We start from the raw sequence: 27,631 nt of genomic DNA on the forward strand, positions 1-27,631 counted from the left end.
AACGTTGGACTGCTACCCACTTGCCCAATTAGTCTACCATCTCTCATCAGCCAAGGCTTCTCATTTATAGTTGACCTTGCCGACTGTACTCTTCTCTGGGACCTTTAAGAAGGTGAAGGTACATCACGGTCTTCAGTTAGATCCTAAGGCCTTGTTTTCGAGTCACGCGAGGAGACCACGATTTTGTCCACTTCGACCCTTTATTTGATGCGATTTGATTCAATTATATTGGGTGCTATCACTGCCCTTGGCCTCTGGAGACATGGTTGCTCAATCTGACATTTGTTTTGTGCATCTTTGATTGGTCAATACTTGGCAGCTGCAAATGTTTACTTCTATGCTTAAAGAGAAATGTCATGCATACATGGCCTATCTTCTTTGACTCACCTTGTGCCTTGCAATTATTTCTTCATGTGGTATCCTTGAACCCAGGCCAATAGACATACTTTGTTCCCTGCACAAAACTGTGTTCCGGCACCTTTTTAGCTCCACCTCTGGTCTGTTTCTGAGGTAGCTTTTGGTCGCTCACAGCATGAGTCTGACGTCCATCTTTTCAACATGGCCGCTTTATCTGTTATATTTTCTACTGCAGAAAGCTTCTGTGTAACTCATCTACTTTGCGTTTCTGCATGTATACTTATTACTGATTACTTATCGTAATGATTTCTTTCTTCATACATGTTTCTCATTACTTTAGTTGTATCTTCAAATATTTGCATATCGTTTCAGTGCGTTCTTATATCTTCTCTTCATGGCGTCACTATGCTCTGGTCTGATGTCTCTTATAACTCTTCTATGTGCAGTGGTGTATGCAGACATCCTTCCACCATGTCAGTGCGAGGGTACAATCGATCTGGTTGTCTGAGTACATAACGTCTCATCTTCATTGCGTTATTAGCACAATACCTGGTTCCACACACAGTGCTCTCTTGCTACTAGTCCAATATGACAAAGGTGATGGGGCGGGCACTAGAGATTAAGTGTAAGTCTGCCTCTCTACAGACAACAAAAGATGAGGGTTCTGTCTTGAAAAGAATAATAAGTGTAAAAGTACTTACTTGTAAACAAGTTCGTGTTGTAGCTATCTCTGGAGGAGAATAAGTTGCAAAGTGTTAAAGTTATTACTTAACTTTTTAAGTTACTGGTTGCTCCTTTAAAAAGTATATAATTTGCTTTAGTGTTCCATTCTTCTTAAAAGTAATTGTGTTGATACTGTTTTATTATCCTTAACTGAATGAGTGCAAAAGATTACCAATAGTGTTTACCTACTTTGAATAACTGAGTTCTTAAAGTGTACTATTGGATTTTGCTTTCCCTGAGCTGCTTATTGCATTTCTAAAACAGTCTTGGCATTAATACTTGTCTTGGAATTGCTTGTAACCCCTCAAAAAAGTATATGTCCTTACTTACCATGGACTGCTGTTTGCCTTTCTTAAGTCTGCTAGAGTTCTTATTTACCTTAGAATTGTATAATACACTTCTGAAAAATATCATTGGTCCAACTATCTATTCCTGGATTAGTAATAGTGTAATAGGTATGTACCAATATGTTATACTGACCTTGAACAGCTGCTGCTCTTCTAAAACTGTAATACTGGGTTGTGCTTTCCCTGAGCTGTACTAGGGCTTTTCTAAAATAGTGACTTCATAACTAAATGTTACAGTGCTAATTGTTGGTGCACGCCACTACTAGTTAAACAGTGGAACTGTTATTACTATAATTTCTCTAACAATTGTGGGTGCTAGCCACTATTTAAGCAGTTACCCAAAAAGTGTTGCTTATGTTTTTATGATTGTTTATATATGTTATAGTACTTACTTACCCAAGATTTATCTTGGTCTATTTTAAAACTTTTAAAAAAAAATGTTTTTACAATACATAGGGCCTCATTACACGGATGGCGGTAAGGATTTACCAGTACCGGTAAAATACCGGTAAATCCTTACTGCCTTACTACGAGGTCCCTTTGCGGGTTGGGGGATTTAACGCCTGCTTTTTGCAGGCGTTAAAAACCAACCCGCAAAGGGACCCAGGGAGCTAATTACGGTACCGCAATTTGCGGTACCGTAATTAGCGCCTTTACCATTCCCATTGAGCCCTATGGGGCAAAAATGGGAATGGGAATGGGGAAGGGCAATGGTGGAAGGGGGAATTACCGCTCCGCCAATCTTGGAATGGGGCGGTAATTCCCCTTTCTGCCAAGGCGGTACCGGTATTTTACCAGCATGAACCATGGCACTAATAGCGCCATGGTTCTCCGCCATCCGTGTAATGAGGCCCATAGTGTTTGTTTCTCTTTGGCCCATATGTATGCTACCATTTCTTTGTACAAAGCTGCAGCCCCTTCTCCTTCCCAAGATAAGCCTTGCTGCTCTGTCTACGTTACCAAATGTTATCAGGTGGTACAGCATTACACTAAGAGTCAAGTTTTTTTACTGTCTCAGATATGGGTTTATGAAGCCCTTAGTTGGACTGTAGAACTGTCCTAACACCAAGGATGGATCATCATCATTACTACTAATACTACTACTACTTTCCTGGTGTCTTCTGACTCTTTGGAATCTGACTCGTGAGAGCTTGGACTTCATAGAAACCATGTGTCTGTGAGCTGCAAACGCAACTCGCAAGACCCAACACCTACTTCCCGTGCTGCTGGTTTGGACCCGTGACGGAGTTGACATAGAATATTTTACTGATCCCTCTTCCCAGGGTTCTGTTGGTCTGTACTGCCCCTGTGCACCATTGCCAAAGCCTTTGGGGGAGTTTCTGCCTAACCTTATGCCTTGCATGCCACTGGAACTGTGCAGTGCACCTGCAATGGGACGGCCTTCAGGACTCTGGGATTTATTTACCCTTTTTCTCTGGTGCTGCTAGATGGCAATTTCTTCACCTTGATTCTCCTCTTGGGGATCCCCTCTTTGGATCTATGGGTCTGAAGTGCTTCCAATGTGACCATATCACTGGGACTGCATCTGTTGTAACATTACCGCAAATGTGAGATCTTTCCTGCAAAGAACACAGCTTTCCACAATCCCTTGTTCAAATTACTTTCTTTGAACTGCTTTTTCCCTTTTCGAATAAGATAGAAAAAGCTGTTCTTGCCTCTTAAATATTCTCTCCGTCTCTGAAGACTTTGCAAGACTGTTGAAGGATTTAAACGGTTGGTGCTTACCGTACAGATTCATCTTGCAAAGCTTCCCTCAACTGTAACTGTAGTGATATTATTCCCCTTTTGGCTTCTACATATACAGATTATAGTTTTTTACTAATTTGTGTTGATCATGTTTTCTGTACCTTCTGACAAGCTGAACATTAGGCAAGGGCTTCTCTGCCACCATTCTGGTAAACTTGAAGGCAACCCTATGAACCAAGTAAGGTGGCTGGGCCTGAAAACAGTGTTGAAGGAAAATCTAACATTTGGGGATTTCCGAAACATTGGAACACAGTATGTCCTGCCATTAAGGTCATGTATATTCCATTGAGTGACTAGTTTTTGATTATGAGAAACACAACTATAATGGCGTTGTACTTTAGAATAGTTAAAATAAGTGCTGGATGAGTAAAATGTCTGATTTGTGTGCCTTTTTGTCCTCTGTTTTAGAGCATTAATAGATTGTGTAATGAGTTGTTTGTGTGTTTTTCTTTCTTTTTTTAAATTTATTTTTGATGACCACGACTGTGCTGTAAGGTAGAGGTTCTGTTTAACTACATAAAACAATTCTTCCCTTTCCAGGTACTGGGCCTGATGGACAAATTACCAAGAAAGACATTGACACGTTTGTGCCTCCAAAAGTTGTAGTGCCTGTAAGTAAAACCCTTTCCAAATCTACTGCAAATGTTGTAAGTCTTACTTTACTTTAATAATGATTGTGTTTTAAGGTGCTGTATCCGTGTAGTGGATTGCCATTTAGAGAGGAGGTTGGACTTTGCAGGATGCTCACTCTAAGCCTAGTATAATTTGTGTTTGGATATTGTGGGGGTAATGGGTGGTTGCACTCGATGAATGCCATCAAGAAAAAGATCACTTTGGCTTACATGGACTTGGTCAAGGGTAATAATGCTATTGTAAAATGGTGTAATTATTGAGAATTCAACTTTAATTTACATTATTCTCAGCATTGGGTCCAGTAGAAGTCGGTTGATAACTAGTTATCTATACAAAGGCTTGGGTAAAAGGAAACACATAAATGTAGGGGTGTGAGAAGTGCTACTAGATGTGTAACTAGCTTATATTATTGCTTAACCCTTCTCAGGCAGGCTGGCCACATAACTGTGTCACTGCAACATGTGTTTTCCAATCATGGGCTTGGCTTCTGCAGACTACTGGTGTCCAGTTTTGTTCAATTGAGGTTAACCAAGACCATAACCTCTAGAGTCCTTGACCTTTAGGGTCATATAAAAGAAACACAAATTGCACTGCATTGGAAGATGCATTGTGCAATGTTAAAAAGTTACCCTAACAGGCAACAAAGTAAAAAGACTAGGTAAACCTAGTTTCCCACTACTGACAGTCTGAGTGGCTATACTTCACTGTAAAAAGTCAGGACATTGAAAAACAAAAGTAAAAAGCTTGGGGGGGTCCATAGAATATGGAGGGAAAGTTGCTAAAAGAGAAAACATTCCTAACACTTTACCCATCAGAGTCCTGATGCATTGTTATGACCTGATCTCGACAATTTTGTTTTGGGCTATCCCTTTAATTGAAGGCAGCACGAGGCAGGCCTAAAAAGGCAATTCTGTGGACAAATGCTCACCGAGACTTGCCCTGAAACCTCTATTGGGGTTTACTGTCTTAACCTGTTTTCTGCCCCAGACAATCCTAGTAAACCTCCTTTGTTGGTGGACCTGAATTTGGGGTTTTCATGCCAGCCTGATTGCTGGGCGGCATTATCTTTGTGTATCTGCTTCTTGTGATTGGATGGCTGGCTTAGCCACAAGTGAGTGCATGTTTAGGGGGAGACCCTGTGCATATCTGAATTGCTGGAGGGCTGCTTTGAAGATGAGCTGCTGCATCAGAGGTCCAGGTTTGGCCACAGTGGCTGCATACTGGCTCTGTTTGACTTTTTGCAGTGTTTTCAGTTTGGCTGCTGGTATTGCTTCCTGGGATTTGCCCCGTCTTTGCTGGCAGCAATGGCTGTCCCGTGCTGGGACTGTTTATGGCTGTGGCACTGGTGCTTCCCTTTTTGAAATCCTCTGGAACAAAAAACCTTGTTTTAAGGAGTCTCATTGCCTTGGAAGAGTGGTGGATCAATACTACTCGTTAGCTCGTTCTTGGATCCCTCAGGGTCACTCCCAAGTACTGCTCCATTCAATGGACCTTTTTTTGTGGCTGGCTGCATGTTTTGGTCTGTCAAGCTCCCTGCATCTCCTTGGTTGGTTTCCCAAGACGTGATGTCCTGGTGCCTTCTTCATTATCATTTCCCTTGGCTGATGTCCTATACACTGACTTTTTTTCTTTTAATCTGTTTGGGGGGTCATCCTTGTCCAGAGTTCAAGATGCTGTCTCCCTGTGAAAAATGCTATGTTCTTTATGGTATTCTGTATTTTCCAAGGTTAAACCTGAGCGATTGCTTCCTTGTCCTCACCTATATAGTAGAAGAAGTGCTTACCTGGCTATTAAGCATGGCAGCGGCTTACCTATGAACTTTGTATCGTTTATTCTATGGGGAATCTTCCTACTAACTTTTGAACTTCTTCAAAGTGACTGAAAAAGGTACCGCCAGTAGCTTGGCACACTCCTGCAAGTCTGGTTTGATGACTCCAATTCTATTCTAACTATTTGGGGCCTTTTCAATCCCTCAAGGTGCTATATTGCATATATGGTCTGCATGTAATTATAGTGTACTACAGGTTGTGGGAATAGAGACTTTTCATGCATAGATATTTTATGTCCCGAACTTGGCTGAAGTATTGATATATTCATATGTAAGGTTCCCTGTTATCCCTTCTTCTTTAACCTCCTATGTGGAATGTATGACCAGGTAGAGGTCATACAATTATGCAGACATGAGAAATTGAGTCATTTGGACACACTACTACAAATTGCTTCTAAAGGCCTTAGTACCACGCCTACTGAATGGAGAGCTGTGATGAGTGGTTTGCTTTTCCAATCAGTAAAATGCTAACCCCCCCCCCGTCGCAGGTATCATGGCTGTACTTTTGATTGCATGAATTGGTAGCCATGTTTAAGCGCTAGCTACGAGTTATGGGGTATCGCATATAGGACATAAACAATGATTTTTATCTGTGTCTCGGTTTTGTAGAGCACTTTTTGTTTATAAAAAAAAAAATGCATACTGATTAAGAACTGACATTTTGCTAACTACACATCTTGGAAATATAGCCTCCATATACTGTACAAAAGGACAGGAAGACGAGAATAATTAATGCAGAACTCTGGGCCAGAACATTGGTCCTTGTTCTCTATTTTACATGTGTGGTACCTTCTGCATCTCTCTGCCTGACCAGATGTTTTGAGTCTCAATGCTTCATTCTTTCTAGTTGAGAGTAGCTATTTGAACATGAAAAGTTGTATTGCTTCTGTAATCTGTTCTGGGAAGATATATCGTTTTGTGACAGACCTGTATAAGAGGATCACTTAGACTGTTGTGCGATTCAAGTTAAAACCAGCACCCCAAAAACTGGGTTCCTGTATAATTTCCTGCTTTTACACCAAGACTTGTGATTAGTTTTAGGAGCACTTTCTAATGAACACACTCCTGAACTTTCATGCTGTTTTTCTAAATTATTTTTACTCCACTTAATTACCCTTGAAATTGGTGACAAAATCAGCGGCATTGAAAATCCATTTTTGTTTCCATAGTCCCCACCGATGACAGCAGCTCCAGGTGTGGCACCCTCACCAGCAGTGGCAGCTGTTCCCACTGGCGTTTTCACAGATATCCCAATTACCAACATTCGAAAGGTGAGTAAGCTGGTTACTTAAAAACGTGCCACATGCTCCGTCTTAGCCGCTCTAGCCCATGGTTATATCTATTGGACATGTAAAGGGAATATTTACTGATTTAACTCTGTTCCTTTGTATGAACATGGAAACTTTTGGTGTGTGCTAGAGAAACGAGAAAGTATGGGTGTAGAGGTGATTGTAAATGATAAAGGGTGTGTGACTGCGTAGCTAGCTTGGGAGAACATGATGCACAAATCCATTCATTTTTGACCAACATCCTTAATGTCTTTTGAAGCAAACCTGAGACAGTCTACAACAGCACTTAATATCTTCAAGACTTTTAAACTAAATTCCAGCTGCACTTCCGCTTATTGGGTATGTTAAAAAGCATTCTGATCACCAGCTATTTGATTTCCATCAGGCAGCCCTATTAATGTCCTGTTTCTTTGTTTTAAGTAAATGCCCCCATTTGACTGGATTAAAGACTCACATTGACATTTAACAATTTAGCATACCATACACCTTGTTCTTAAATGATGTTTAACCAGGTAATGAAGCCAAGAGCATATGTTGATGACTGCTGGTCACCGCAAATGTGTTTTTACCAGCCTTGCAAAGGAAAATGTGTTGGCACGCATACATTTGGTGTTGTGTACAAGCCACTGTGATCACCAGTTTCTCTGCAAGCAGGGTATGTTTTCCTACTGTAGGAAAGTGCCGGGTAGATTTTCATGTTCATGAACAATCTCCTCTACATGCGAGTCCCCCATCACTTTTTGCTGAACTTAAATAATTTTGACCCTATTTTTTGGGATACTTGTATTTCTGTTTGGAGGAAATCATTTCTCCAAGAAAGTTGAGGAGAATTCTTAGAAATGTGCTAATTCCTTTCTACCTTGGAGACCCCCAGCTATTTTGCTGGACTTTAGGACTTAACATTTTTAACCTGGAGAGCCCGAGACTTTTTTCCCACTCTCTCGTATCTTTCTTTGATTTTAACAGTTTCTTTTGGTTTTGGAGTCTTGACAAACTCCATAGGCATCATCTTTTTACATTGTGACACACTGCACATTCAGTGCAGTGGCACAGGGAAGTTGGTGCTATTCGCGAGAAGCTGAAAACGTGAACTGATTTGTCCTTTGCCCATTTCTGCCGCCGACCTTTCGAAACGTATTGCAGGAGTCCCCAGACATCCTCGCTCTTGTCCCCACGACTGACCAATTTCTTCAGACCTAAGGTACTGTGCTCTTAAGGGGTACTTACCTCCTGATGTGTAGTTTGCTTGCTCTCAGTTGAGACTTGCATTTGCTGCCTTTTCCAGAGTTGCTTGCAGAGTTGCTTGCAGAGTTGCCCATCACAAGCCTCCAAGCTTGTGGGCCAACAGTGATTTCATTTTCTACAAAACGCTCTATAACCTTGTGCAAGACTTTTAACTCACCTTCAAGAAGTCCCTCCACTCCCCTAGACTTTGCCCAAATGACATTGGCTATCCTGGTTCCCTCAAGACTCTTCCAACCTCTATTCCCCCCGAATAATCATACAATCTTTACTTGTATAGCTGGGAAAGGGCTAATCTTGCATTGGGGGGTTCAAAAGTGCTTACCTGTTTGAGAAACCTGTTAAACATTGTTTCCTTCCCTAACCTTTTCGTTTTGACACCAAACTCAGTATTGCTTTAAATGTACCAGTGATATATCAATGTCCACAGTGTCCTACCTATTGACGTCACCTCGGGGTGTAGGAATGTCTGTGTGCCATTCCCAAAGGGTATCTACTGATTTATTGAACCTGAGAGTGTGTATTTTGAAGTTTATTGAAGTGTTACATATGTGCTCCCTTCTAAAAAAGGCCAATTCAAACTGACTGTTAAATTAATACATCTTGTTTAATCAATAAACCTTGAGTGTAAGTGTTATTTGGATACTTGTCACTGTGAAACTCTGTTGCAACCCTACAGCTCACATTGACCCCTCTTGAGATCCGACTGGCTACTCATTCACTCTACCAACTTGTGTAGTACATGCTCATACCAAAGATTGGGTTAACTATTGCCAAGAGGACAAGTCTGGTGCAGTCTCCCACTGGGTACTGCATACAATCTTGCCTCACAAAAGTGTTATAACTTCCATGTCATCTGCCATTGACCTTTGCTACACACAGCACTCGGTGCAGTGTGACTGGGAGTCCCTTGGGCTTCTTTTTATTTTCCTTGTGAGAACAAATGTTCCTAAGGGCCGGGGATATTTAGTATCCTTCCTATCTTTTATATTGTGAGATCGGCACATCCCACCTTATGTGGAGTGCTGAGGGGTTACACAGTATCCCTTTTCTCACAGATTTTTTAATTTTTGGTTACAGTGACAAGCTAAACTGAATGTTATGTTACTTTGCATTTATATAGCGCCTTATATACCAATGGTATGGTCTGAAGGCGCTGGTAGGTTGAACGCCCTTGGGAACCGAAGTTCAGGTCAATAGAGAGAGTAGAGAGATTCAAGGTGCGTGTGAGCACCGGATATGTGTGCAGCTGGTGCAGTATTCGTGTAATAGCTGCTTCTTAGCGGTAGGTGTGGTGGTTGAGAGGTCAGGAGTTATCCAGATCGATTGTGGCTGCGTTAGGTCTGAAGAGAAAGCCTTGCTGGGGGATGGGTAACCAGCAGTGTTTATTTAGAGTGATGGGGAGTATGAGGCAGAATGTTGGTATGAGAACAGTTATACCGAATGGTGTCATAGTATCTCTGTGTTCTAGTTGAGTGGTGGTGCAAGGAGAGAATAAGCGTGGTGGTGTGTTATGATGTGATATAAGGTCTTTTGAACGTTCTCTGCATTCCAGACCATACTATATAGTTCACGCATTTCTATCACCTTCATGCATCCCAGTTGGCTCCACACCCTCCGGCCCGCTTGACGTGCTCATGCACTCAAGTCAACCCCATGCACTCCAGCTTGCCCCACGCATGCACTCTTGTCTGCTCCATGCATGCACTCCTGTTTGTCGCATGCAAGCACGCCTTTCCGCCACACGCACGCCTCTCCGCCACACGCAGTCAAATGCACTCTCTTTACCCCAAACCGTTTCGTGTATTCCAAGTTGTTTTATGCACTCCATCCATATATTTTCATCCGTAGCATCTTCATATTTCATTCTTTCCAGCCACCTATGTTATACGTTTGACCCATATACGTCACTCGTTCGTCTGTATACGGCACCCAATCATCCGCCTATGGCATCCAATCCGTCGGTATACAGCACTCGTTCAATTCACATATGTCGGCTGTTCCGTCAACGTGCATCGCCCGTTCCATTCACATCCGGCACCCGTTCAATCCGTATGTGATCAATTCCATTCACGTATATCATTTGTTCTATCCATATAGACGCCATCTACATTCTTCACTCATTCTTTCTGCTTTATGCGCTCGCCCCCTCTATGCGCTCGCCCCCTCTATGCGCTCGCCCTCCTCTATGCGCTCGCCCTCTGCTGCCCACTTATCCCCCCTACTCATTGGCTGGTGGCAGTGGTTTTATCCTACCTACCTTTGTGCATTGTTTACTCCCTGGCTGTATTCACAGCTCTGGTAATGCACAGAAGGGTCACCATTGATCCAAAATGGTGGCTGTATTCTTTTTTTCGCCTTTTCTCTTTTGCTTGTCCCTTCTTGGTCCTTCTTCAGTCGTGCTGGGTGGGGGAGGTCCTGGTTTGACTTTTGTCTTAGGCGGGATCTTTTGCGAACCTTCCAAGGATCCAGTGTGTCTGTGAGGACAGGAAACTGAGGAGTCTGAAACTCTGTTGTTTGCTGCTGTGCCTGCCTGGAACAGTTCCAACTGGAGGGCTGGCTATCCCGAAAGCACAGCCACCACTCAGAGTTTGAATGGTGCATGGGTGCTGATTGGCTGGGTTGCCTGCATGTAAGGCATTGATCCTGAGACCGAAGACAAGCTGACCCCTGGAACAGAAGAATCTACAAAGAAGAAGAGGCGAAGATGTTTGCAGCCACTTCCAGGTGACTGGAGAAGCCCTTTCAGTAACCGCTTCAGCTCAACCCTTCTTCCAAACGCCAGGAGAACTCTCAGGACTCCTCCTCTCCCCTTTAGACTGGTGTGGCCTGTCCGTCTTAAGGAGACCTGCATTTTGAGTCATCCTACGATGAGCTGCGACCTTCCTGGGCTGCAAACCGTCAATACCCTGGGACCTGCGACTATGGTGCAATGCATAGTCTTCTGAAGATCAAATTCCCCTGAAACTTTGGACTCCTTCCAGACCCAAGATTCCACTCCTTGAAATCCCCTCACCAGAGTGCTGGACCAAGAAAGTGAGGCAAACTGATGCAGAGAGAACGGTTCTTCATCTGGTATCCTGAAAAGAGTGCCAAAACTAAACAGCCGCCAGAAGAAACAATCCTTTTCTGGAAGCCTCTCCCCTGGCTGCAACTTCTGTCTGCCTGACCAAGAATCCGGTGAGGCATTGTGCTGCAACAACTTCTTCACTCCTAAGAAACTGTGAGACTCTTGGTAGAACTTACCTAGAGCTGAATTGCCACTTCTGTGTTGCTGGAGTGCTCGTTCTTGTGTTTGGGAGTATGCCCATACATGTTTGCCCAGGCCTGTGAGCCTACAGGGAGACTTCGCTGAAGTCCTTCTTTTTTTTTTTCAACAAATAAATTCCTTGTTACAGAAGAATTCCTCATGAACCTTTGAACTTTCTACATTTGTGCCTTAACCTGTTTTGCTCTCCAAAGGGGCTACTACACACTTCTAACTAGTTAGGAATGGACTTTTAAAGTATTAGGTCTCTGTGAAATTATTAACAAGTATTTACTTACCTTGTGTTGGTTTTGTTTCACTTAACTTATCTGAAAGTTATTACAAAAGTATTTTACTTACCTTTGAATTGCATACTGACATTCTAAAAAGTAATACAAAGTGGTTTACCTACTGTGAATAATGCATTGGCTTTCCTAAAGTTGCTTATTGTGTTATAGTACTTCTCCAGCATTGGATCTTTCATGGATTCACATGCTTAGAATATTCCCCGTCAGACTGGGAACCCTCGGTACACATATATATAGTCATTTCCAATAGGAAAAACTTCTGCCCTATCCCCGTCTGCGTCCTCTACGGGGCCGCCCACGTACGCCCCGTTGGACGTGATGGTATATAAGCCCCGCCCCCGCGGGTCCCTTCAGATTTCAACCGTCTCCAAAGATAGTGGGATCTCCTCGTGTATTTTCTTCAAATACTTATCGATTGTTTCTAACTCCTGCGAGTTTGTCTGTTTGGTCCGCTTCTAACTCCTACGAGTTTTGTTAGTTGGTCTGGCAATAATGTCGGGTAAGCCTCTTTTCCGCCCGTGTGCCACGTGCGGTCTAAAGAAGGTTTATGAAGGGAATGGCCATCTTGACTGCATCTACTGCCTTCACCCCCACCACTCGGCGGACCAATGTGATATCTGCAAGGGGTTTTCCCAAAAAACCCTGAAGGACCGGAATCGGCGACTGGTCTCGTGGCTGAACGACGGCGCTGGAGCGTACCCTCAGTCGGAGGTAGGATCGGTGCGCAGTATCGCCTCAGCGAAAACATCAGAAGCCTCCCGACGCTCACATCCGTCGGAACCTCCGGCCAAAAAATCACGACCTACGGAGAAGGACGTGCCTCGAAGTCATTCCTCTAAGGCCTCATCGAAAGAATCGACGAAGAAATCATCTTCCTCTTCTTCTTCGTCGAAGAAAGATAAGGACAGGCCAAAATCCTCCTCGAGCGATCAGAAAAGATCAGCTACGAGTAGAGAGGCGGATAAACGCAGGGAGAGCTCCGCGAAGGCGGGACCGCCTAAGCCACCTGCAGGCCCTCCGTCGACGACGACGACGGCGACGATCCAAGTGCCCACTCCGTCACAGTCCCCCGCCTTTCAAACGGGCTCATCGTCGACGACGATTCCCTCGTCGACGGAGTTCCAGGCCTGGAGGCCAGAAGCGTTCGACATGGGGCTACCCGACACACTGCTACAAGAACAGGCAGTTTCGATCGCCTCCAAAGAAGACGACGGCTTCAGAATAGTGAGCCCGGAAGACCTGGGGCTACGGCCCAGATTTCCTTCTGGTGCAACCTGCTCTCAAGTTTTCACCCAGCCTCCAAACGCCCAGGCTACTCTCTCCATGGAGGTACTTTCCTCCTTACACTCGCTCTTGAAGTCCCTGGACGAAAGGCTCCCACCTGTTCCGACGACTCCCCTCGTCGACGAGCCCGGACCTTCACACCGCCCGACTAGATCGGTCGTGGGCCCAACTGCTCCAACAGTCCAGGAAGAAGGTGAGCTCTCGGACTCCCTCTCTGAACAGGGGTCAGCTTCTGATATCTCCCTCTCGCCGTCGAGAGACCCGTCATGGGTTTCGGATGTGGAGGTGGATCCTCCGAAAAGTCCCATTCACCCATCTCCACCGGATGACATAGGGGCCTTCCATTCCATGATGGAAAAGGCCTGCAAGGAGTTCGGTTTGACCCAACAAGAAGAAAAGAAGGACTGCTTCCTCTTTGACCACATGGGCAAGAATAGGCGTTCCGTTTTTTCGATACCGATACTGGACCACGTATGGAAAGAGGGCGTCCAAACCATGCGGCATCCATTCTCGGAACCTGCGGTCAAAGGCCGCGTAGAGAAAAAATTTAAAGTTCCAGATTCGACGCCAAAATGCCTCTCTGCGCAACCCACGCCTGACTCGGTGGTATCGGCGGCGGCGACGAGAAAGGCAAAGGCCCAGCATAAGTGCTCTACCCCGCCGGACTCCGAAGCTAGACGCCAAGACGCTTTCGGTAAGAAGATCCTGTCAGTGGGAGCGTCAACAGTGAAAGCAGCAAACTCCCTGGCAATCATGGCCAGGTATGACAGGGAGATGTGGCACAGACTGGCACCCATTTTGGACCACCTCCCAGAAGAACACAGAAAATCAGCTATGTCCCTGGTTCGTGAAGGAGAAGAAGCCTCGAACCATGCTATCAATATAGCGGTGGACCTGGCAGACTCGGGGTTCAAACAAATTAACAACGGAGTGGTTCTACGACGCCAGGCCTGGCTCAAGTGCACCAACTTTAGACCCGAGGTGCAATATAAGGTCGTCGACATGCCTTTCGAAGGTGACCACCTGTTTGGCGAAAAGGTGGATGAGGCCTTGAAAGGAATGAAGGAGGACTCTGAGACGGCGCGCTCGCTGGGCTCTCTCCAAAGCGGTAAGCCCTTTCGTTCCTTTCGCCCCTTTAGAGGAGCTACGGGAAACGCACGATTTGCGGGATCCAGGGATAGAGCATTCGGGAGGTCTTCATATCCGTCCCAAGGCTATAGACGCGCCTCACAGTCCTCGACCCGACGCAGAAATTTCCAGGCCTCTAAGAGACGTCCCACTTACTCGTCGTCGACGGGAAAACAAAAAGATCAACAATGACGTTCTAGGAGGGAGAGTGTCAAGTTGCGTCGAGGAATGGGAGTCAATTACGACAGATCGGTGGGTTCTGGACACGGTGAGACTGGGACATTCCCTAAGATTCAAATCCAGACCTCCAAGACGTCCACCGATACGCCTGTCTCAACCACACCTAAGCGTCTTGCGTCGAGAGGTTGCGCTCATGCTAAAAAAAGGCGCCATCGAGTTAGTCCCTGCTTCACAGAGAGGCTTAGGGGTTTACTCACGCTGCTTCGTAGTAAAGAAACCAAACGGGAAGTGGCGCCCCATCCTCGACCTACGGGACCTCAACAAAACCCTGCTGAGTCAAAAGTTCAAGATGCTTACTCTACAGGAGGTAATCAGATCGGTCCAAAAGAACGATTTCCTGGCGTCTCTGGACCTCCAAGATGCGTATTTTCACATTCCGGTGCGCACTCACCACAGGAGGTTCCTGAGGTTCCTAGTCGGCCAAACACACTACCAATTTACTGTGCTCCCTTTCGGCCTGAAGTCCTCCCCAAGAACCTTTACAAAGTGCCTAGCACCCGTAGCAGCCTGGCTGCGGAAGGAAGGGCATCACGTTTACCCGTACCTCGACGACTGGCTCGTGAGGGGATCCTCCCCAGCGTCGACCAACGACAGCCTATTGACCACCTTGCGACTGCTACAGCGTCTGGGATTTGCAGTGAACTACGAAAAGTCTTCACTAAAGCCCTCGAAGAGCTTGAAGTTCCTAGGTGCTCAATTCGACACCCACACGGGACTAGTGAAACCATCCCTGGAAAGGTTGTTGAAGATCAAACACCTGACAAGCCAACTTCGTTTACAGAGAAGGTTGTCGGTAAGAAAATATGCGGCTCTCCTCGGCTCCATGGCATCGTGCATCCACCTAGTCGCGAACTGCCGGTTGTTCATGAGACCTCTACAGGAGTTCCTATCAGACAGATGGAAGCAGGCCACAGGCCGCTGGTCGGACAAGATAATAGTCGACGACGAACGAGTTATCAAAGCCATCCGATGGTGGAAAGTGGCGCGCAACCTGGACAGAGGGGTCCCCCTGCAGGAGCCAGAATTTCAAAACACCATCATTACAGACGCCTCTCTGTCGGGCTGGGGAGCACACATGTCACGTCACCAAACCCAAGGCAGGTGGTCGTCGACCGAATCTCGCCTACATATCAACGTCCTGGAGCTAAGGGCGGTGAGATGGGCCCTGAAATCTTTCCTCCCACACATCAAGGGGTCAAAAGTAAGAGTGCTCACGGACAATACGACAGCTATGTTCTACCTGATAAAACAGGGTGGCACCAGATCCAGGACCCTCTCGAAGGAAGCTCAAAAGATCTGGCATTGGGCTTTAAAACACCACATCTCCCTAGTGGCATACCACCTACCGGGAGCGAAGAACTTACAGGCGGATTCCCTGAGCAGGACTATGTCACAAATACACGAGTGGGAGCTGGACTCCACTCAACTCGGGGAAATCTTCGAAAGATGGGGGACCCCGTCGATCGATCTCTTCGCCACGGAAAGAAACCGAAAATGTGCTCAGTTCGCGAGCAGATGGCCCCAAACAGGCTCCCTGGGGGAAGCGTTCTCGTTTCCGTGGACAGGCAAGTTCCTCTACGCCTTCCCTCCATTTCCCCTCATACGGAGGACGATCCAGGGGATCCACAGGTACAATTGCCGGGTCATCCTAGTGGCCCCGCGCTGGCCGAGGCAACCATGGTTCTCAGACCTCCTTCATCTGTCGCTGGATCAGCCGATACCATTCAGGAAAGCACCGAACCTCCTGTCCAGGGACGAGGGGACCGTGTGGCACCACAATCCGGACAGCCTGAACTTAACTGCATGGCTCCTGACTTCTCGGAGTTCGGGAACCTAAAAGTCTCGACTGATTGCCGAAGGATTCTGCAGGCGGCCAGAGCCCCGTCCACTAACAAATCATATGTAAGCAAATGGAAAAGGTTCTGTATATGGTGTCAAACACAACAAAATATACAACCTTTGGAAGTAACTCCGGAGCAAATCCTCCCGTATCTTCTTCATCTTGCGGAGAGCGGACTGTCATCATCGTCAATCAAAGTACACCTGGCGGCTGTTTCGAGATTTACCAGAAGAAGACAGTCCCCTCCACTATTCAGTGACAGGCTAGTGAAGCATTTCATGAAGGGTCTGTTTAGAACCTTCCCTCCGGAAAAACGGTTCCCACCGTCGTGGAGTCTGAACACGGTTCTAGCTGCCTTAATGAAGCCTCCCTTTGAGCCAATGTCCTCTTCATCTCTACAATTTCTATCTTGGAAACTCGCGTTCCTAGTTGCCATCACTTCGGCTAGAAGAATGTCGGAACTACAGGCACTGGTCATAGACCCTCCATATCTGAGGTTCTTTAAGGACAAAGTTATTTTATCAACTAACCCTTCATTCATCCCAAAAGTACCGTCGGTCTATCATAAGCACTCGACCCTGGTACTCCCTACTTTCTTTGCATCTCCTTCGTCGACGGCGGAGAAGGCTCTTCACACTCTGGACGTCAAAAGGGCGCTAAAATTTTACCTGCAAAAAACGCAAGATATCAGAGCCACCAGACAGCTATTCGTCGCCTACGGCCCCTCGGCTAGGGGTAAGGCTATCTCCAAACAAGGTCTGGCTCGCTGGGTCTCCTCGGCGATTACCCTGTGTCATTCCAAGGCCGGGAGACCTCTACTACATCGTCCCAGAGCCCATTCCACGAGATCGACATCTTCCTCCGTGGCTCTATGGGCAGGAATTCCGCTGACGGACATCTGCCAGGCGGCGGCATGGTCTGTTCCGCACACGTTTACGCGCCACTACTGCCTGGAAAAGCAGCACGCGGATGAGGTACAAATGGGAAGGGCAGTGCTTCGCCACCTTTTTCAATGAGGTAAGCCAAAGTTTCAAGAAGAATGCTGCCTATTATTATTTGGCCTCAGCTGGTTTTTCAGAGTGTATACATGAATGTGCATAGTTTATTGCCCTAAACATAAGTGGTTGGGTAGATATGTGCGCAAGGGGTGCATACTGAGTCATATGACATAGCATTGTATGGCGAAAATCCGTTTCGTATCAGTATAATAAGTTGTTGCTTACATACATGGTGTAAACGGTAGTGTTTGGGGGTGTCTCTACGAATGTAAGTTACATTGCACTCTCACCTCCTTCTTGATGTTACTGCTTTACAATCTATTCTAAGCATGTGAATCCATGAAAGATCCAATGCTGGAGAAGGGAGTAGTTTCTTACCTGTAACTCCATTTCTCCAGCATTGGTATCTTTCATGGATTCACATGCGCCCTCCGGCCTCCCCGGACTGCAATGTGGAAGATTGGTATGTAAGCAAGTTTTCCCCCCGTTATCTTGGAGGGGTCGAAATCTGAAGGGACCCGCGGGGGCGGGGCTTATATACCATCACGTCCAACGGGGCGTACGTGGGCGGCCCCGTAGAGGACGCAGACGGGGATAGGGCAGAAGTTTTTCCTATTGGAAATGACTATATATATGTGTACCGAGGGTTCCCAGTCTGACGACGGGGAATATTCTAAGCATGTGAATCCATGAAAGATACCAATGCTGGAGAAATGGAGTTACAGGTAAGAAACTACTCCCTTACCGTTTAACTTTACCTTAATGTACATATAAAATAAACCATTATTTTTATAAAACTTTAGTGTGTCAGTGTTTCTTCGGGTCTACGTGTGTATACAAGTTATTTGTACTGCCTACAGTGCTTTCTCCCTCCTAAAATCAGCCTGGCTGCTCAGCCACTGCTACCAACAAAACATGTGTGGTTCAGGCCTATAGTAAGAGTTGTCGCCCTGTGTCTCAAGTGAGTCTCTTCTATAGCCTTAAGGTGGACTTTTGTAAAACTCCTTAACAGAAAGATTACCGTAAGCCTGTTTATTGCGGACTGTAACTTCTCTCCATGTCCAATTTCTGAGTAATTTTGCTTTGCCAAAAAAGGATTTGAGCAATGGAGGCTATAAGATCTCCTGCTAGTTTTAGTTTATCGTATACAGTTGTTTTGCTTCTGAAACAGTCTACCGGCACGTCCCCAGATTTTCGCCAAAGAATGATTGTGTCATCTTCCAGTTCAGATTGGTAGAATTATTACTGTTAAAGCTACCTTTTGGGGGTTCTCATGTCCCATTTTGGTGGGACCCCTTAAACTTTCTCTGCCATTTTGTTGGTTTTCCTGGAACTTGGACTTTGTTTTGAGGCTAGAGGGATTTCTACTGTCCCCCTACAACCGCAACCTGTTTTCACATGCTTCCCTATATAGGCTCTTTGGCCAGGGGTGCTTTTTAATCCCCACCCCCACATTTAGTTCCCAAGTTGATTCGGCCACCCTACAAATGTGTTTGAAAATAGGGCGGTGGGAGTTGTAATTTAGTTTTGCTTTCATCAGTGGCACGGTCATTTTTGCCATATTAGTAGCCCAATTAAACCAATTGGTAGCCATTGGGTTACCAATGCGTTTTTGTAAGTCCTGCACCTGGCTGTTTTATTTTGAGACACCCCTTTGTCTCTGTGGGCCTAAAGGCAGGCTTACAATTGCTTTGGTGTTGATGTGGGTTCACTTTGAGCCCATCCTTTCAACCCCTAGTGTGCATTAAACTGGCTTTGCCTGGTTTTGTACCCCAGATAAGTGCTCCGTTGGTGGACCTGCATGTTTGGTGGTTTTGCATGTCTACCTGTTGTGCGACTGGAGGGCCTGGCTTAGGCCTGTTCATGAGTTGAGCGAATGTGTACATCTATGGGGGATGCTGTGCATGACTCGAACAGTGGATGATTGCCTGAATTACTTGTAGGGGTAGAAAATGTGCTTTCTTGGCTGTAACCCATAAACGCGGCTTACATATGGACTGGTGCATTTCTATGTGGAAGCGTTTACTGAAAGGAGGGGTAGTTGTCTGAACATCGACCTTTTTTCTTGGGTCTCCTTGGCTTTCATGCTAACGACTTGATTTGTAGCTCTAACCTGGGATTTATTAGGGACTTTCTATGTACTACATATCTTTGCTGCACTGAAATTTGAGTGACTGTAACTGGTTATATTGTATCCACCTATTCCTAGGCGTGTTGTTTACACCCGTTAAGGTCTGGTACAGGTTTGGTGATTAGCTGCATTTTGGTAGCCTCTGGGCATTGTTAAAACTTTTCCCATTAATTCCTTTCTAGCTGTTGGGCAAAATGGTTTACCTGTCAATAACACGTTTTACTGTGCACTGGAAGTTGAAGAATATTGTGACTTTTAATGTATTGGCATTCTGGGTCCTGAACATGACTGTACTTCACCGATGTCTACAATCACTTTTTCTTTCCACTCCTTAGCATTGTAATGTACTGAGTTCGCCACCCAGTGCTATTTTTGGCTTTAGTAGCCAATAGGATCTGTACTAAGGCCCATTACTGTTAGAAATATGTTGCAAGGCGCACAATTTGCACTTGTAACCAGCCATTGGCTAGTGATATTGTACTCCTGGCAAGTGACAAATGGTGTTAGTTTTGTATGTGTATAATTGCAGTAGTGAGTGACTTTTTATGGTTGGCTAGTAGCTTAACTTGAATTTTCGCCCCCTGTATATGGTCTAGTGTATCCACCAAAGGGCGTGATATATGTGTTAACCTATATAATTTTGTTTTATATTTTGTCTCCTTGTTTTTTTATATTCACATATTTATTTGAATTTTTCATAGAACATTTACAATGTCAATTATTACAACTTTAACATTACAGATGCAACAATTCACATGTGTGGCAAACCACTTAGAACAGTATTAAAGTTTTTAAAGACCATTGGAGCTAAACAATTACATTTCCAGGACATTTCCCCATATATCTTCAAATACATTTCTTTTTTGTATTTGCATAAGATCAAGCTTTCCATTTTTAACATTTGTTCTAGATCGTTCAGCCAATCAGAAACAGATGGAGTGTGTTCACTCTTCCAGAACCTTAGAATAATTGTCTTAGCAGATAGTGATGCTCTAAAAAATAAAAAAAAATAAAAAATCCTCTATCGAGTTTTCTTCACCGAGAATTTTACTCTCATAATCATAACCTACATCCAACATTAAGACTCGATTCATTGTTACCTCCCTCCACAAGTTTCTCACAGATCCACACTCCCATGTCATGTGTTCAAATGTTCCTCTCTGTAACTTGCATCTCCAACATGCCTCGGACATTAACAATCCCCTCATATACAATTTCTGTGGGGTCCAAAACACCATGTTAAGGATTTTAATTCCTCACCTTTTCTCCCAGATTCAATGAGGTTCAAGATACATTACTGCAAATATTTTTCCATCTACCCACGGGCATCTCTGAATTCAATGCCTCAGACCGTTTCACTGGAAGGGTTTCATTCGGACCATTTAACTGTTCTAGGAACATGTACACTTTGGAGGCCATGTGGCCATCTTTCCTGAATACTCGCTGCCAATCAAACAAATCTTGGCCCCCTTCCGGGATTTTATTACCAACTGCCTTTCTTCGTTTCCTATGTTCTCCATATGTAACATTTTCCTGGTTCTTTACATGCTTCAATATTTCAAAAGGAATCCATTTCCCATTCTCAAATAGGTCTCCTAACCACTGAATGACACTTAAAAAATCAATTGAGCCAGAACAGTTTTTTCCCTTCCAATTTAATTTCCGGGTTTAGCCAGAGTGAACAGTTTTTTGGAGCAGCAACCTTCTTCGTTAGTAACTTTCATAAGACCTCTGCAGCATGCTCTTAGACACTTTGTTGCTGCACTTGACTTAAATCCTTGTACATTTTCTGAAGACAATGATGCTCGTTTTGTGTCTTTTGTGTAATCTACTGAGGCTAACTATACCTATCAGCCAGCCTTCTTGTGTCTGCCATTGCCAGACCTAGAGGGCTTGGTTTGTGTTTCGATTGAAATCTTAATCCTACCTTAGGATAAATGTAAAATCTCCCTAACAATTGCATTGTCTTCTTGCAACTTTATGATTTCTGATCTGGCATAGTCCTTGGTATTGCAGGGTGTTATTCTTCTGGTCTGTGGTGTGATTAGCTGGATGATTCACCCTGCACCCTTTGTTACAAAGAAAACCCTATTGCATGAAGTAATTTATAGCCTCCTCCCAAACCCTCCTCACCCCTTTCCTCATGCCTGGTTCTGTCAGACCTCAGTGCTATTGCCTTTATGATCTCCTGCAGTTCATGTGCATGTGCACGATTAAATGCTTCCATACATTCATTTAAACTTGGTGTTCCTGGGGGATGCTCTGTATTCACCTTGTAAACCTGCACTAAAGTGACATTTTGCTTGGAATGAGGAAAGGTTTATAGATTGGATTTTGGGTAGCCTGTTTTTGTATGGTCCTGCTTCCTTGCATGCACAATTCCATATCGATGATAAGCTCAATAGAACTTGTTAATGCTCGAGCCTGGAATCTTTTGGCGCTGTGTGTTGGGCAAGAATTGATGTAGTAACACTGGGTGAGAGTGCACAACACTTGTCTACCTGTTATTGTTTAACCCACCTTTTGGCCTGCACAAGTTGGTAGTGTGACTGAGCAGCCAGGCCCATCTCAAGAGGGTTACATGTGAGCTGTAGCAATGAAATTCGCAAATACAAGTAGCCAAGCAAAATTTGAGGTTTTTGTTATAAATAGTTAATTCTTTAACCTCAGTTTCGTTCTTAAAAAGGGCAATATATGCGTAACAATCAAATGTACTTCAAAATACTTTTCCAGAATCAGCATAAGTTTAGAGGATACTCTTTAGAGATTCTTTTTTCACACTTCCTACACCCGGAGGTGACCTCATTTACAAGGACAGTATTGGCATTTATATATCACCAATACACTTTGCAGATTCTGAGGTTGCAGCAAGTAAAGGTTAAAGGAAGGAAAAAGGCTAAACCGGTTCTCAGGGCATGCAAGTATACTTAAATCTCCCAATGAAGTCTAGACAAGACCTTTCCCAGCAATAAGTCGAAAAACAAGTCGTCCCCTCCGAGGGACAGAAAATATCAGTCAATGGACTAGAAGAGTCTGCAGGAAGCTAAAGTCAATTCGAGCACACTCTATAGAGCTGAGGCACTTCGTAGTTAATAAAAAAAAGTCTTGCACAAAGTTAATTTTATAGAAATCACTTTTAGGGTCACAAGCTGTTACACTCGAGGAAAGCAGAGTTGAAATCAACTCTAACAAAAGTAGCCACTGCAAGTCTCAACTGAGAAGAGCAAAGCTAAAGACACTGAGATAAGTACCCAAAGTCCGAACAGTACCTCTGGTTTGAAGAGCGGTCCAGCTGGATTCTGTCCTGTTGCAGTGATGCAGATCCTGGGTTCCTGAGCCTCAGTCGTGGGAACAAGAGGGAGGACTTCTGGAGGACTCCTGCGGCAGCAATTTGGAGGTTGTCTGCAGCTACGGCTCTTTTTGGATCAGCAGCACTAAGCGGTTTCAGTGCGCGGCAAATAGCACCACCGCAGATCTCGGATTCCAGTTGGACTTCCTTTACTCTTTGAATCATGCACTCTGGTGAGGGGACTCAAGCTGTGGTTGTCCTGCTTCTGGAGGTTCCTTAGACTCTTGGAGATTCTGACCAGATTGCAGGTGTTGCACTCGACTATGGATTTTTCGGCCCTTGGCACTCGGTTCTTGTAGCAGCGAAGTAGTACAGCCAATCAAGGAAGATTGTCCTTTGGAGTTCATCTCAGGGTTAGTTGGTCCCACTAACCCAAGGGAACAAATCCCTTCAGAAGCTTCTCTTGTCGATCAGAAAACTTTCAGCACGGCAGCAGGGCTTCACCGGGCAATTCAAAGGTCCAGGAGGATGTACCAATCGTTCCATGGTTTCTTTGTTGGGTTGTTGTTCTCAGTGGTCAACTCTCGCCTTTTAAGCAGGAATGGTTGCATTCATGCACTCCTAGAGACAAAGGACAGGGGAGTTTCCGTAACCACCCTCACTTCCTGCCCTTCTAGACGCACTGGACCCAGAGGTGGGTTTCAGTACTCAAACATGGCTTGGCGCACACATTAAAACCCAAGAAAGACCTCACAAACAGTAAATGGAGAAAAAGGAATACCGGGGCAATTTTGACAAAATAGTCACCCATGTGTGCTATACTGCAGCTGAGGATTCAGCCTGTGGTAGAAAAGCATGGTAGGAAAATTAAACCACTGCCACAAGCCGTTTTAAAGTAGTGAGGGTAACATAAAAAATGCTACATGAGAATGTGGGATAAGGGGCTACTAGGTAACCTTGCAGAACTCCAGATGGTGTGTGCTGGACCTACAAAGAGAAAAGGTAAGTCAATTTCACTTTACTATTCTTGGGAACAGTAGGTTAAACAAGAAAAGTTATTTAAACCTTATGAGAAATCTAAAGGATTTCTCTGACACTGCAATGAAGCTGCTGTGTGTCTCTATACATAAAGTAGACGCCTATGGAGTTTGTCAGACTCCAAAAACAGTGAAAACACATAATACAGTTCAGGTCAAAACGCATGAGAGAGGGAGTAAAGGGTCTCTCACTCCAGGGTTAAACCTAATAAAGTCCTAACGTCCAGCAAAAGAGCTGGGGGTCTCTAAGGTTGATGGGAATTATCACAGAAATTAGAATTCGCCCTAAAACTGTGCCAAGCAGTTTGATTAAAAGGCAGTAGCTATTGGTGCAGGTTTTATTTGTAGAATCTAGTGTTTGGCAATGGCTTGCTTTGCTTTTCACTTTCTGCCATTTGACCTTGCACGAAAGGCACTGCATGAAGACCAGAGCAGTCTGAAAAGTTTGGACAATTGTATTTAAATTCTTCCTGAAAATGGCTGTTGCTTTCGGAGTGAGGAGGTTTGGTATCTGTTTGACTCGAGACCTCCAAATCTGTAATGCAGGGTATGATAGTTTTGTTGTCTATGCACACTTTGCCCACACTTTCTGTCACTCTATCCTGCTATTAATTCCTATAAATTGATATCTTTGTTTGTAGTGTAGCCCCTGGAGAAGCGGATGGTTGAGATGTAAACCTTCACTGATTTTATTCTTTACAGAGTATTAGTTCTCACTGTTGGCACAATACTTTAAACAGCCTTTTGCAGCCACTTCTGTTTGCCTGACTTGCTTTTCAACTTTTGTCACTAGGTTATTGCTCAACGTTTGATGCAGTCTAAGCAAACAATACCTCACTATTATCTCTCCATTGATGTCAATGTGAGCCAAGCACTACAGCTGAGGAAGGATTTAAATGAGGTAAGACTTTCTTTACATCATGTTGGGTAAGTGAATTTAGGACCTGTTGAAGGAAGTGCCATTTTCTTAGTGCTGGATGCAAACCTGCAACCTTTTCCTTGACTTCTCCCCTTCAGGTTAGCTGCTAGTTGGTCTGCAGTGTGAGGACTGTAAGCAATATCTTTGATGGGATCAACTCATGTGTATTTAATCAGTTTTGGTGTTCTGCTGTATTTATTTGCATGGCTCCTCAACAGTCCATTTTCTCAATGCACTATCCTTGACAGAACCGCATCTCTCTGACTGAATAGGATGCGTTTAAACTTGCCCATGTTACAGACTAGCGAGGATGCAGTCTCGTTTAATAGTATTTTAGAAAATGTCTAAGCTTTTCTTTTGCATAATCTAACGTCATGTTGTTTTTAGCAAACACTGTGATTCCTCCTTTTTCTAATGTTGCAATTGTGCAAGCTTGAAATGCTGTAACATAGGCTTTTTATGGTGTAAAACAAAAACTTAATAGAAATGTTTGTTTTGTTTGACAATCAATTGTGTTGAAAAAAGTTGATTAATTTCAGCTAAATTTCAATAAAAACAAAAAAAAAGTATTTGCATGGCTCCTGTAACTGCCAACAATTTTTATGCTTTAAAAATGATTTCAATGAAGAGAGTTTCTAAAGATATTTGTTAATAGTGGGGACGGATTGGAGTACACTGAGATCTTGTGCCACTTCATGTCTCAGACAGGCGAAAGCCTTGTGATGTGGACACTTGGTTACATGTTGGAGGGCAGAGGGGGGAAATAGATGGGTCCTTAAAATAGCTGCTGACCAGTGCTGAGTCGGTAATGTGCTCTATTTCATGCACCTTCTCAGTCTTGCTGCCCTGGGACGGGTCAAAGCTCCCAGTCCACACCACCGCCACAGTCCACATGGATGAAGACTGGGAACAGACTTCACCATAACACACGCAAGAAACTTCTCATTTTACATTCACTTGCTGGCAAAGTGTGCCGGGGCACTCTCGGAAACGCAAACAAAACTTTCTTCAAAATCAAGTTTATTTCTTAGATTAACTCCATACACAATCCAAAACAATATACAACAGTCTCCAGTAAAATTTGAAAACCTTGTGATGACTTATTCCATAGTGATGTTCCCTGTCAGGTTATGAGATATATTCCGGTTTTGCAAATACACTCGAATTGCTTATATCTTGCCCTCCATATGCCAAGGCCATCCACGCTCCCAAGACCTTTCATTTTTAACCTTTGGAAGAAGTTTGGGGTGATTGAGTCATAAACCATTTGAAAATCTGATTCGCCAAGTCAGTGACACAGAGCAAGCCAATGACTTTGCTGCCATTCTCCCAAACGTGGGTGGAGAGGACATCATTTGGAGGTTTGGTTGAAGTTGCAAATGGGGTGTTCTCCTCTAGAATCCAGGGAACAAACAATTCTTATAGAATTGTTTGTTTTGGAACTCGGCAGGAGAAGCTCTTCAGCTAACTTAGGATTTGGTGTAGGTAGTGATGCTTTTTGGTTGAATGTCACATGTACATAGATATGATCCTGTATTTTTCCAGAAATGAACTAGATTTCACCAACTACAACCATAGTCTCTCATATCGACCTGAAATTCACACTTAACCAATATGTTAGAAGACTTGCCTATATTAAGGTATTAATAGCAGCTCATTTGTAAAGAGATTGCATTGCAAATTAGTGGCTGAATGGGAGTTGAGGTTTATGCGTAGTTGTATGGATTGTCGGTGGTTTATTTTCACTGAATGGAGTGCGTGTCCTTCTTTAACATTTTATAGCGAACCAGAAGTAGTTGGATTAAGTGCAGACCGGTTCAAGGGTTTTTATTCAAACTACCTGTTCTCAGTGTAACATACGCCGTTCTAGCATATCCCAAAGGTCAATATCGGTTGGTAATTCATAGTCAGTTGTGTCGCCCTTCTTACATATTGGAATCACCACTGATCGCTAAACATATTGGATGGAATGAGAGGTATGCACAGCATAAGAAAAGTATCTAAGTTCCATCGGTCACACAGGCCTCTGATTTGTCTTTGTAGACTCGCAGTTGTCAACCTTGTATCATTGCAGAGTCCCTGTGATGGAATAAAATTGCGTAGTGGGATAATTACAGCACCTACTTTCAGTTTTAGCTCGTGAGGAGGCATTCGTCATACAGCATTTCGCTTTTTAGAGACTGAAACATTGAGCCGATACTTAACTGTTCATTGACACTGGAACCGCTGTGCCCTGTGTGAAGAGAAGTGGGGGTGGAAAGAAGTAACTTGAAATTATTTCAAATGCTTGCAATGGTGGAAGGTGAAGGTGACCGCGCGGAACCGTGCTCTTTCTGTTTGAAATATCTTTCGTTGAAGTGGGTGCACTTTTCTATTTGGACACCAGAGGGCAACCTAACACTTGAACTGGCCCTACCACTTGGGAAAACTTAACAAAAAGGAGCCTTTAGCTATAACCTCTGTCTGGCCCAAAACTTGGATTTCTTTTCCAAGTAGGTTTTAAAAAGTTAATTAATTTCTTGTTGTACAATCCTCAGCCTCTCTGCACATATATTCATTCTTTATATTTTCTTCATATGGTTTCATTTTTTCTCAGGAAAGACGAGGTTTTCTTAACACAAATCCATTAGTTTTGACTAGGTATTTGTCAATAATCTTGTTTTGTACTTGGACTGGAACCCTCCAGGTTCTGTCTCCTATTCTGTACTTTATATTTCGGGGTTCTTGGACTCGTGAAAGTCCTCAGACAGGCTTGTTTTAGCTTGTCTTTGGTAGAACATTTGCCCACTCAGGTTTATATGGCTCCCGTAACCTTTGTGACTTTCCAAACCTTGGTTATCACTTTTTCTCCCTCTAGGTAGCGTTACCTTTTCAGCAGCGTTAGTTTCCCTTCTGCTGCTCACCTCGGCAGCTATTGCACTTCTTATACGTAGCTTGGGTTTTGGTCTCTCTGCTCAGACTGATCTTGGTGTCAATTAACGGGCCCCAAGCCCAACACGGTTTCCATATGGTCATGCCACCAGG

The 27,631-nt window shown here is 44.3% G+C and overlaps 1 protein-coding gene across 2 annotated transcripts in view; it reads left to right on the forward strand.

The window, feature by feature from the left end:
* DLAT (dihydrolipoamide S-acetyltransferase) overlaps positions 1-27,631 on the forward strand; it is a 328,535-nt gene that overhangs the window by 165,358 nt on the left and 135,546 nt on the right. For both annotated transcript variants that reach the window (XM_069614289.1, XM_069614290.1), the window contains 3 exons: positions 3,735-3,805; positions 6,825-6,926; positions 24,482-24,589. In XM_069614289.1, the coding sequence (XP_069470390.1) occupies positions 3,735-3,805; positions 6,825-6,926; positions 24,482-24,589 (281 nt within the window). The remainder of the gene's footprint in view (positions 1-3,734; positions 3,806-6,824; positions 6,927-24,481; positions 24,590-27,631) is intronic.

This window comes from Ambystoma mexicanum, chromosome 9 (genome assembly GCF_040938575.1).
Source record: "Ambystoma mexicanum isolate Mex_15411 chromosome 9, UKY_AmexF1_1, whole genome shotgun sequence".
Classification (NCBI taxonomy): domain Eukaryota; kingdom Metazoa; phylum Chordata; class Amphibia; order Caudata; family Ambystomatidae; genus Ambystoma; species Ambystoma mexicanum.